Source organism: Centrocercus urophasianus, unplaced genomic scaffold, assembly GCF_019232065.1.
Source record: "Centrocercus urophasianus isolate 14NV4802_14NV808 unplaced genomic scaffold, USGS_Curo_1.0 seq_18, whole genome shotgun sequence".
Lineage (NCBI taxonomy): Eukaryota > Metazoa > Chordata > Aves > Galliformes > Phasianidae > Centrocercus > Centrocercus urophasianus.
Genome location: NW_024884733.1, coordinates 20,114,377 through 20,125,639, shown reverse-complemented (window position 1 = coordinate 20,125,639; position 11,263 = coordinate 20,114,377). Strand labels below are relative to the sequence as shown.

Genomic DNA, 11,263 nt, shown 5'->3' with positions numbered 1-11,263 from the left:
GGGCAGGAGGTGATAGATCATGTTTAAAGCAAGGCTGCAGAGCAGGATTAAGTCCCTCCTCTTTCCTGGCTTCACTCCCAGTTCACATCCCATTGCATCAGGCAGTGCAGAACATCCCACAGCCCTCAGCTGGGAGTTACTTCCCCCTGCTTTCCCCAGAACTGATACACTGGGGGGATCACATATCAGGAAGAGGCAGCCTTTCTTCCAGTTTCTACCTCAGCATCCAGACACTCTACCAGATCTCATCACCTTCCCTACCCCTCCTCCTTCCCCCACATCTCCATTTCCCTCACCTTGACAGCACTAGGCAGCAGCCCTGGATGCTCTGCTCCACAGCCTTGAGAAGCCACAAACATTTTATGACCTAAAACCCAACACCAAACAATATGAGAACGGATTGCCTTTACACAAATAAGGTTTTAATGAGGTAAGTCAGGGACAGGGGAGCTGCACATGGACAGACCAAGAAGAAAATAAATAAATTCCATATAAATAAGATGCATAAATAATCCCAACTGGCAGAGACTGCCTTGAAACAGGAAATCTGCCCTTAGCTTACAGCCATACAAGGGTTTCTCGAGGCAAGCCCACAGATCCCTTCCCCCTGCCCTCTACCAAACCTCAAGTTGTACCAGACAATTCAAAACTGGGGGGCAGCCGGAGCCCAGCTCAGCCCCCCTCCCTAGTGTAGGGGTTGTGGAATGGCACAAGTCAATCCATGCAGCCCTGGCAGGGCAGGCATCACCCTACAGCCGTCGGTCCCTTGGAGGGCATCTGCTCTACCCTGCAGCACCAAGCCTTGAGCTCACGGCCATGCAGAGAGAAAGACAGTGATTGCCTACAGCCAGGGAGCAGCATGGATGTCCAGACCCGCTGCCAGGGCCACATTCACGTCTTAGATCAAAGTCCAGCTGAGCACCACAACACCTCCCATCCCATGGGAGGGCAAGAGGAGACCATCTACGTCCTGAGAAGGTCTCCAAAGCCCCATGCTAGGCATCAGCCCACTCCTGGAGGAGCTTGAGGATGTATCGGAGGCAGTGCTGGAGCTCAGGTGAACAGCCCAGCTCTTGGATGCTGCACAGCTTGTAGGTGTAGGAGTTACGCTCCCGGTTGATGTAGGTGACAAGGCATGAATGGTCGGGCTTGCTGATGATCACCTTGGTGTGGTCATTGTAGAAGTTCACCTGGGAGACAGGTGGGGCTCAGTTTTAGCTCATACCTCCTGCAGCACAGCTCCATGCCTGCTCCCACCACACTTCCTGCCTCAACCTGCTCCTCCTCCCCAACCTGCCCAGGAGCAGTCCCACATCAGGAATGCACTGGGGCACCTGACCAAAGTGTCATGCCTCCCAGGGGACTGGATGGGCTGTGCCACCAGAGCAGCATCTCACACCCAGATGGATCTATGTATTCAGGCTGTAGGAGTCAAGATTTAACCCAGCATAGGAGTTCCGGGCTGGCTTCTTCCCCATAAGGGTTGGGGCATCCCCACTGCACATACCTGTAGGGTGCCATTGCTAAAAAGCATGAGCAAGGCCTGGTCAGTCTTCACCCACTGCAGGAGGAGCAGGGCCGGCTGTCCAAGGTCATCTATACTAGGCAAGTCACCTCCCTTAGAGAGAAACATCTACATAAGCCATTGGTCCCACACTGTCACCACGGTGCGCATGGCCACATCACAGCAAACACCCTCTGGGGTCTCTGCTAGCAGGACACAGCCCCATGGGGGCCTGCCTGGCCATACTCACATGGCACAGTCATGTCCCAGTGTCCAACCCAGCATCTCAGCACTCACCTTCATGAGATGCTGCTCCATATAGGATGCAAAATAGCGCAAGACACTCATCTGTCCACGCAGCTGCTCAGGGACAGCAGACACAGGGAATGCGAAGTGCTTGCTGTTGGTTGGGTTGTAATGCACTGTCCTGGTGGAGAGCAGAACATGAGTTTCAGGGCCACTGGGCACCAAACCACCCTAGGCTCAGCTTTCTCCCATTCCCTCCATTCCATACCCACAAGGGCACTGCTTACTTGTGGTTGGGGGACAGCATCATGTGTGTGCCGTTGTTGAAGAGGACCCCAATGCTGTGGTTGGAGAGCTGGTAGCCAAAGCCATACTTGTTGGAGTAGTCCACCCACTTGCTCACCCAGACAAACTGTTCATGTCGGGCCAGGGAAGCCGGGTTTCTCTCCGCTGGTAGAGAAGAACAGAGTGAGCAGAGCAGGCAACCCCTCCCCCCTCCCCAGCTCCTTGCCTTAGGGTCAGGCACCCGAAGCAGCACCCATGCCTGCATCCCACCAGCTCAGCAGGTTTACCTGGAGGCATGCAGGAGAGGCAGGTGCGCAGGAGCTGCACAGCAGACTCGATGATGGCAGAGGTGGTGATGCAGTCTTCAAAGGCTACAGAATGGAAGATGACAGGCTGTGAGTCAGCTGGCCCCGCTATCAGTCAGGGCAGGGCAGGAAGCCCATGCTGGGACAGGGAGGAGCTGCTCACCCTCACAACTGCTGGCCATGGTCCCACGGACAGAGGGGGATGTGGACTTGTGGGATGTCTCTTCCACCAGTGTCTCCACAGGGCTGGAGCCAACACTACGGCAGGACACAGGGGTGGCCTGGGGAAAACCCAATATTAGCACCATGCTGCTGACCCCTCCAGGAGTGTGAAAGAACCCAGGGCTGCTCTCACCTCATTCCCCTCCACTGCCTTGCAGCTCATCTGCCGGCAGATGGATGTCTTCACCAGCCCAGTGACCAGCTTGGAGATATCATCCTTGTCTTCCAGAGAGCCCTTCTTGGCTGAGGAGAGAGCACACCATGAGTAGAACAAGGAATAGGGACATCTGGGCCACCCCTCCCCATAGTACAGCCCATGGAGTGAGGATGGTGTCAGGCTGCTGTCTCCCACTTTCACTTCCCCATTCTCATGGGGCACAGGCTGCCCAGGAGGAACTGCCCCATGGGTTGCAGCACATTATCAGCCCACTGGGTGCACACCCCAGCAGGCCACCAGCACCAGAAGGGCAGGGACAAGCCAGCAGGTGCTGACCCCAGACAGGGGGACAGAGACCCATCCCAAGCCTCTCTAAAGAACAGGACATATCTCCATGGGTAAAATGGTCATCTGGAGGCTTTTGTATACACTCACCCTTAGGTTTCTTCTTCCTAAAGAGCGTCTTGGTGACTTTAGCAAACAGACTCTTGGCTGGGTTGGGGGCACACAGTTCTGGAGCCATCACACAGCTGCTGGGAGGGAGCTTCTCGGGTGTGTAACCCTGCAGAGAGGTCATAGCAGAGGGTTAATTTCCATAACCCACATGAAGCAACTGCCCCGGGCTGACTGCAGCCCTCCTGACAGCAGCTTGCATTTCCGACCAGCCTTGGCTCTGGGCCTGGCATTGGGTATCAGCTCTATGGGATATCCTGTGGGATAGGGCAGCAGGGAGCACAGCAGATCCCTTGAATCCTCCGCTGGCATTTGCGCAGCACAGCAGTTGCTTTCTTTCTTAAAAGGCACTCAAGGACATCACCCCAAACTCCATGCCAGCAGCAGCCCAGCCCCAGAGCCTCATCCCAGGGTCACAGCTGGAATCCTTCACACTCACCTTGAAGAACTCATGGTCCAAAATCTCATCAAGCGTGAGGCGGTCCTGGGGGTTGCGCTTGAGGATGCCAGCAATGAGGTGCCTGGCAGGCAGTGAGAGGAAGGTGGGCAGGATGTAGTCCACTTGCTTGATGTACCTATAGGTCTCCTTCAGGTCCAGGGTCTCAAAGGGAGGGTTCCCACACAGCAAGGTGTACCTGGGAGGGGACACACGTGCCACTGTCATTCTCCCTCTGGGTTTGTGACTCAGCAGCACTTGGAGCAAGGAAATTACTGGCGTTCAGTTGCCACACCTGGCTGGGAACACCACTTCCAGCCTGGGCACATCCAGCCATGCTCTCTCCTAGCGACTGTTTGGGGGCAACAGGCGAGGAACATGGGGGCTGGGGACAGCTCTGCTGCCCTGCCCCGCTGAGGGAAGTTGTGCAGGAAGCCTGCGGGCTGAGAAGGGCTCGAGTCGCTGAGGTGATCGTTCCCCATACAAACAAGCCAGCAGCTGCCACCAACCACCAATATTTTCCGTTGTTTACGGCACTCAGAGTGTGAACACCCTGCAGCAGAGCTCAGCACAGCCTGCTGCCTGCAGCTCTCAGCCCCCACGCACTGCCCTCTCCTCCCTCTTCGCTTTTGCCAAGAGGCAAAAATGCCATGGGACCTCCTCCTTGGGGCACCCCAGAGCCCTGCCTGCCCCTTCCCCATGCACTTACATGACACAGCCCAGCGACCACACATCCGACTCGGGGCCGTGCCCCTGCCGCAACAGCACCTCAGGGGCCAGGTAGTTGGGGGTTCCACATATTGTCCTGTGGGCAGACACCGGGTCAAGAGCACGCTCTTATCTTCCCACTTCCTTGAGTGGGAGATCCAGCTGGCAGCTTGTTTCCAACCCCCACCCCCGACTCTGAGCTCCCCCCAGCTCCCAGGGCTCAGCAGCAGCTGCTCCGAGCAAGCTGCGGGGAATAACTTGTCCTAGACACAGCACGGAACAGGGCCTTTGTGTCCCAGCCTGTGCACCCGGCCAGCACAATGGCCATAGCGAGCGCATTGTTCTCCCTGCAGGCTGCAGGCACGCTCTGGAGAAGCCACAAAGCCCCCAGCCCCCTCTCCTTGTCTGCAGCTGGGGCCCTGAGGCTGCCCCTACCCCATAGCCCAGGGAGCCATAGGAAGATGACAGAAGCCCCAGACTTACTTCTTCTTTTGATCAGAGGCATCCTGGTACGCAGCCAGACCAAAGTCCCCCACTTTCAGCTCCATGTTCTCATTGATGAAGAAGTTGCCTGTGAGACAAAGGGCAATGTATTGCTGCTGGCCCCTTCAGGGCAGCCCTGAACTATTCCATCCCAGCCGTGCCACTCACCCAACTTGAGGTCCCGGTGCAGGATGCCCTTGAGGTGGAGATATTTGAGGCCTGAGATGATTTGTTTGAGGTAATAGCGCACTTCAGGCTCCAGCAGAGTGTGGCGGGCCTTCCAGATGTGGGCCAGTGACTGCAGAGGGAAAAGAAGTCAGCATGGTGTTGGGGGGGAGGGGAACAAGGAACAGGTAGGGGCAGCTCTTTCAGGAACTGCACAGAGTCACTGCGTTAGGATCACTGAGCGCTTTGTAAGGTTGAGGCTGCTCAGCACCACCAGGGGAACTCCTGGATTTATGGGGACCACACTGGGGCTCTCAGTGTGATAGAGAAACACGCAGTGCAACCGGGTGGGTTTGGCTCAGGTGGGTGATGGAATGTTAAAGAAGCAGAGCACTAACATGGCACCTCAGGACCCAGAACATGGGGGCTGCCACAGCCCTCACCTTCCGACTGCAGTGCTCCAAGAAGATGTAGATGCTCTCTGCATCCTCAAAATAGTGGGAGAACTTGACAATGTGCTTGTGGTGCAGGTCACGGTGCAGCTCAATCTCATTGGTGATCTGGAAGGGAGCAGCAGATGTGAGCAATGCAAGGCAACCCCAACACAACCCCAGCTCCCCGCTGGCATCAACACACACCTTCTCCCGTTGGTGGGGTTTAGCCACCCGGCTGTGAGGGATGACCTTCACGGCATAGGTTTTGTTGCTGGAGAGGTCCGTCATCTCATAGCATCGTGCAAAGCCGCCCTACAAGAGGAAAGGCACACAAAGACGGGTGAGAGGCAGCCTTCCTCCTCCTCACTGCCAGCTCACCCACCCAGATCTGAACCGTGATGCTCTCAAATAGGGATTTTCTCAACTCAGTTCCGGTAAAATCTCCACAGTGTTTGCGCTCCCACCATCACTGAACTCCGGAATCTTTCCCGATGACGGCTCACCCGGAAAGCCCTACGCAGGGCAGAGAGGAGCGGAGGCTACCGAGAGCGGCACGCCGGAGACAGGTTTTTCCTGCCGTGATGTCAGCCCCGAATCTGCACACTCAGCTGCCGGGCCGGGAGCAGGCAGCCGCCTCCCACACACGGCTCGCAGCGGGAGGAAAAGTTGCGTGTGCCGCAGCGGCCCTGGGAAGCGGGGTGGGAACTGGCGGCCCACGCACGGCCCCGCGGGGCGACCCGAAACCGATGTGCGCTGCGATAGACAGGCGGGGGCCGGGCCGGCCCGGTCGATCCCAGAGCCGTTCCTGAAACGAAGGGGCCCCGCTCAACCCTCTCCCTCCGAACCGGGCGGCGGCTTCCGGCCGCATCGAATCACGGCACATCCCCCCCACGACACCCTCCTCCCCGATCGGTACCTTTCCCAGCAGGCGGCCCTTGCAGTAGGAGCGGCCGGAGAGCGGGTCTGTGATGATGCGGGTGGGCTCGGCCGGCCGGGCCGACGGCGGTGCCGGGGTGGGAGCGGGCTGGGCGGGGAGGCAGGTGGCGAGGAGCGGGGGGAAGAGGCCGGCGTGCTCCATGGCTGCTCCTCCGCCACCGCCGCGCCCCGTACACGTGGCCCCGCCGCCACCGCGCGCTGTCGTTGCCGCGCCGGGGATCCCGCCCGGCTTTATCAATGGGCGCGATGGCGTCACCCGCACGGCCACGCCCACTCCGCCCGGTCTCGGCCACGCCCCCGACGTGCTCTTAAAGGGGCAGCGGCACGCAACAAGGTGGGCGGTGCGTGGCTGTTGCGGGGCGCGCGGAGCCACATGTGCATCTGAGTGGGATTACAGAGCCGTAAGTCGGCAACGGGTCTTGACTTCTTGGACGTGGGTCCCAGAGCCCCCTCACACTGAATATGGTGGGTCAGCTCACCCAAGGTAGGGCTCTGGAAACATGGGACAGTGGAAGGAAGAGGTGAGCTGTGCAGCCATGCTGTCCTTTGGGCAGACAGCCTTCTGGTATGCTTTGCCCTGGTCTGTGCACAGCCCTGTGCCCCAGGGGCCTTCATGCTGTCCCCTGTGACTGCACACAATGTCCAGTTCAGGACTGGGGACACCAATCCCCCAGCTGATCCCCCAGCACCATGGGTCTGAGTTTGGCAGTGCTGACCCCATGCACACTGGTGACTGCCAGGGCAGTGTGTCACCAAGGTGTTATTCTGTAATGACCCTAAGGAGGACACATCCCTGTGTAATCCAGAATAGGCCAAGGAGGAATGTGGGGCAGCAGGAGTGGCCAGAAACCTGTGTACCCTCCATCCTGGGTCAGCAGTGTTGCAAAAGCCCCTGTAAAGCAGATCCTGCTCCCTCTCCCTGTTCTGGGGGACTGTGTGCATGTCCCTCGTTCTGTGCCTCAGTTTCCCCTCTGCTTATTTGAGGCAGCTCCAGGCTCCACTCACTGATGCTTGTTGTGCTCCCAAGCATGCTGAAGATTTGACACAATCGATTCTGTACAACCAGCGCCCTGCATCCTTCAGGGTGCTGCAGGCAGACCGAACAAACCTGTTTTGGGGGGAGAGTTGAAGTGATCTGAATCTGCTTGCTTTTTTTTCAGTTTTCAACCTTTTGCAGAGGAAACACATGCCCACGCTCTGCCTGGCAGCAAACACAGGTTCTCCCTTTGGGGAAACAGATGGTTTCCACCAGGGCCCCCAGGGCTCTCTGTGTGCGGTGGCGTCACGGGGCACCTCTGGTTTTCTGACGGAAGCCCCAACACGGGGCTCCCCAGGCAGAGCTTTTGGTGGCAACGCGGGGGCGGGGGCACCTGGGGATGCAGGGAGGCCCCAAGGCCCTGCAGAGATTGACTGCGTGGTCTCCTGCTGAGAGCAACAACTCCAGGTGGGCTCAGGGACTTGAGAGGGTACCCGCATTCCCCCATATCCCTCCACACCCCCACCGTAGGATGGAAGGAGCTCAGGATCTGCTCCTCTTCCACTTGCAGCTCAGCCCAGCATGGTGCATGAGGGCAGGAGAGCACCACAGATGGGTGTTTTGCCATGCCAGTAGGAAGAGAGCATGGTGTAATCACAGCAGTCTGGAGAAGGGGAGCTCTGAGGCCGCCTCTCACCTGCCTGCAGCTTTTTGGTTGGAGATATGGGGAGAACAGAATCTCTTTAGAAAGGTTCCCCCTCCCTCCACCCCCCTCAAGGACCCCTGTGATGAAATGCTCAGTGGCAGCAGGAACTGGGAAGCAAAAATGTGTAGCTGATGCACAGTGCACCTGGGTGTAAGAAGGACCCTGAAAGAGGAGGCCTGCCCAGGGTTTGTGACCTTCTCAGGGGTAGGGTCTTCCTCCTCCCTTGTCCCTCTCACCGAACAGATGATGGGGCTGCAGCTGCTGAGGAGGAAGAGGAGGTGATTGAGCAGGGGAAGGAAGCAGGGTGAGCTGCTGGGGGTGTGCAGAGGGCAAGCTGCAAATCCTTCCTGCAAAGAGATGTAAAAGAACCTAGATCCCATTGAATTAAGGAAGCACTTGAATTTGGCTGTGCAAATGTGGCCCAAACTGGGAAGAGGAGCAGAACCCTCCTTGCCCCCAGGCTTCAGTGGTGTTTGCCATGTGCCTCAGTTTCCCCAGCTCCTTGGTGCTCTGAGCACACAAACATTTTGGGGTATGGAATTCTCTCTCCAGCACTGCTTTTCCTGTGGGTTGTGCTGCTGTGTCCAAGTCTGGCACCTCCTTCCCATCCGGGGAGCTGTGAGGGGTGGAAGAAAATTGTAAGGACCTGAAAGGTTGTCCCTTTGGTCCCTATCCCATGAACATGTCCACCCACGGCAGGACTGGGGGCTGCACCCCACACACAGGTGGCACCGGACGGGACGGGTTCTGTCCCCCTCCCTGGGAGAAAGGGATTAGGCAGAGCCAGAGTCCCGCAGGAACTGAGGGTACAGAAGGCGCTGATGGAGGACACAGCCTGTGGGATGGGGCGAAGTTGGAAAGGGTTCTGCAGGGGGAACGGATGGGGAGGAGTGTTTGAGTATGGGATTTTTGGGGTGGGCGGGAGAGTGGATGGGATGTAAGGGGCGGGGGGGCGGCACGGCGCTACCGGAGGGCTCGCAGAGTTAGGAGCCCGGAGAAAGGGGACGGAGCAGAGGAACCGAAGGCCGAGCACCGCTGGGCCGGGCCCGGGGGCGGTCGGGTTCCGGCGGGGCCACCCCGCGGCGAGGCGGAGCCGGGCGGCGGCGGTGCGGCGGCGGGGAGCGCGGAGCGGCCCCGGGAGCATGGGGCGGGCGGCGGCAGGTGAGGGCGGCGGCTGCGGGGCGGGGGGACCGAGAACCGGGAGGGAGCAGCGCGACGGGGCAGGGACGGGGGTGCGGGGACAGAACGCGGTTACGGGCGGAGGGACCGCTCCCCGTGCTGATCCCGCAATGGGGTGCCCATCTGCTGTGCCCTCCCACAGGCACCGTGCCCCTGTTATGGGGCGGCCTCCTGCTCGCTGCCAGCCTCGCCCTAGAGCCGGCACCGCAGAGTTGCAACTGCACCCATCCCCTGGACTTCCAGGCGTTCCGCACAGCTCCGCTCGCCGAGAGCTGCTGCCTCAACTTCACTGGATCCAATGTCACCCACCTGGACTGGGGAGCGCTGGTAGCGGTGCGAGGGCTGCGCCAGCTCTACCTCTCACACTGCAGCATCACAGCCATCAGCAACGCCCAGGGAGTCCCCCCGGCCTTGGAGGTCTTGCACTTAAGTCACAACCAGTTGGAGAGCCTCCCCAGAGGCTTTCTGGAAGATGCCCCTAATTTGAAGGTCCTCTATCTGGATGGGAACCAGCTCCAGGAGCTGCCCGCATCCTTCCTGAAAGCCTCCATCCAGCTCCAGGAACTCCACCTGGGGTTCAACGCACTGACCTCCCTCCCTCCCACCCTTCTGCATCCATCCCTGCTGCAGCTGCAGCTCTCCAATAACAGCTGGGAGTGCAGCTGTGCTTTGCTGGATGCCTTGCAGGGCACCCCCAGCCTGCCCGCCCAGCTCACCTGCTATACACCGGAGAGGCACCGTGGTGCAGAGCTGCAGAGCATCCCACGGGACGAGCTGTGCCAGCAGCACCAAAGCCTCACCGCCCTCTTCATCTGCCTGCCTCCCCTCCTCATCCTCGCAGCCATCACCTGCTGCTTCTGCAGGAGGAAAAGGAAAACCAATTACAGCCTTGGGAGCAGCCACACCTCCCCAACAGAAAGGGGCAATGTGCCTGTTTGCCCCGAGCCGCACCGCTACGTCCCCTATGAGCCAACCAGTGCCCCCTCCAAGAGCGAGGGGAAGGTGCTGCGGGGCAGCCGGGTGCTGCTGCAGCCCCCCGAGGAGAGCAGCAGGGACCTCTATGAGGAGGTGGAGATCCAGGTGGGATCCCATGTTCCAACCTACGATGAGCAGCGGGACAGCCCTGAGACAGAGGGGGACACAGTGAGTGTCACCGACGTGCTGAAGGACTCCGCTGACCGCGAGAAGATCTACATGAACCAGTCGACTAACTATTACAACCTGGTGCCTGGCATCGAGCTGGAGGACTCAGACAACCTGGAGTATGAGAACATTGAGCTACACTGATGGGTAGCTGGGCTGGGATTTGGGATCTGGCTGGAACATACTGGTGGCTGTGGGGATACGCAGACCAGTCTGCCATTTCTTGCACTGGCTGTTTGCAGAGCTGCACCCCCAAATTGCCACCCCTCCTGCTGCATTCCCCTACATGTGCCCCATGCTTGCACTGGGCAGGGCACAGGGGGTTTTCTGTGGGCTGATGGTATACTTGGACACAAGGCAAGGAGAGGAGGTGGGGCTGTCCCATCTGTACAACAGCACTGTGTGCACCAGACCCTCTGAGCAGGTTCTATGTCCTCTCTGCATCCAGCTGCATCCAGCACAGCTCTGCTGCTTCCCAGCCTACACATAATGGGACCCAGGGACAAGAAATGAGATCTGCTTACTGGGTCCCACATGGGCAGCCTGGAACAGCCCTGCCTGCTCCACCAGCACACCCTGCCGTGCCCACTGCGTTGTACACATGCACACACGCATGTGTGAGCACTGGGCAAAGGTGGGCTCGACTGGGGCCACGATAGCAAAGTGCTCATGGGGTGCAGCCTTCCCTGCCCAATGCAAAATAAATCATTGTACTCCTGGCAGTGTGGCTGCACCCTGTCTCTTGATTTGGGGCAGCGGGTGCCGACCTGTGTGACCGAGCCTGTGATTTATGGCCTACTGGTAGAAGCTGTGGGCACAGTGATCGGGTCAGGAAGGGTTGGTGGGGGGCTGTAAATTATCTCCATTATCTCCACCCACGGGTGTCCCAGCCCTGCTGCAGCCCCGTGTCCTGTACCTGTGCCTC

At 58.9% G+C, this 11,263-nt stretch overlaps 2 protein-coding genes across 4 annotated transcripts; one reads left to right on the top strand and one right to left on the bottom strand.

Annotated features, from left to right (window-relative positions):
* Positions 1-400: 400 nt before the first annotated feature.
* On the bottom strand, positions 401-9,934 carry PLK3 (polo like kinase 3). Of its 3 annotated transcripts, none has more exons than XM_042820141.1 (15): positions 9,912-9,934; positions 5,603-5,710; positions 5,408-5,524; positions 4,968-5,097; positions 4,800-4,887; positions 4,318-4,413; positions 3,612-3,807; positions 3,155-3,281; positions 2,696-2,805; positions 2,504-2,621; positions 2,323-2,406; positions 2,038-2,200; positions 1,802-1,931; positions 1,508-1,618; positions 401-1,190 (listed from the first exon to the last, which is right to left on the bottom strand). In XM_042820141.1, the coding sequence occupies exons 2-15, from the start codon at positions 5,684-5,686 to the stop codon at positions 996-998; spliced, it is 1,749 nt and encodes a 582-aa protein (XP_042676075.1). In that variant the 5' UTR covers positions 5,687-5,710; positions 9,912-9,934; the 3' UTR covers positions 401-995. The 3 variants fall into 3 exon arrangements, with proteins under 3 accessions (XP_042676075.1, XP_042676073.1, XP_042676074.1); XM_042820139.1 differs by lacking the exon at positions 9,912-9,934 and adding an exon at positions 6,315-6,476; XM_042820140.1 differs by lacking the exon at positions 9,912-9,934 and adding an exon at positions 5,902-6,019.
* LOC122161052 (SLIT and NTRK-like protein 6) lies at positions 9,158-11,060 on the top strand. The gene is made up of 2 exons (XM_042820142.1): positions 9,158-9,177; positions 9,338-11,060. The coding sequence occupies exons 1-2, from the start codon at positions 9,159-9,161 to the stop codon at positions 10,480-10,482; spliced, it is 1,164 nt and encodes a 387-aa protein (XP_042676076.1). The 5' UTR covers position 9,158; the 3' UTR covers positions 10,483-11,060.
* The last annotated feature ends 203 nt before the right edge of the window (positions 11,061-11,263 follow it).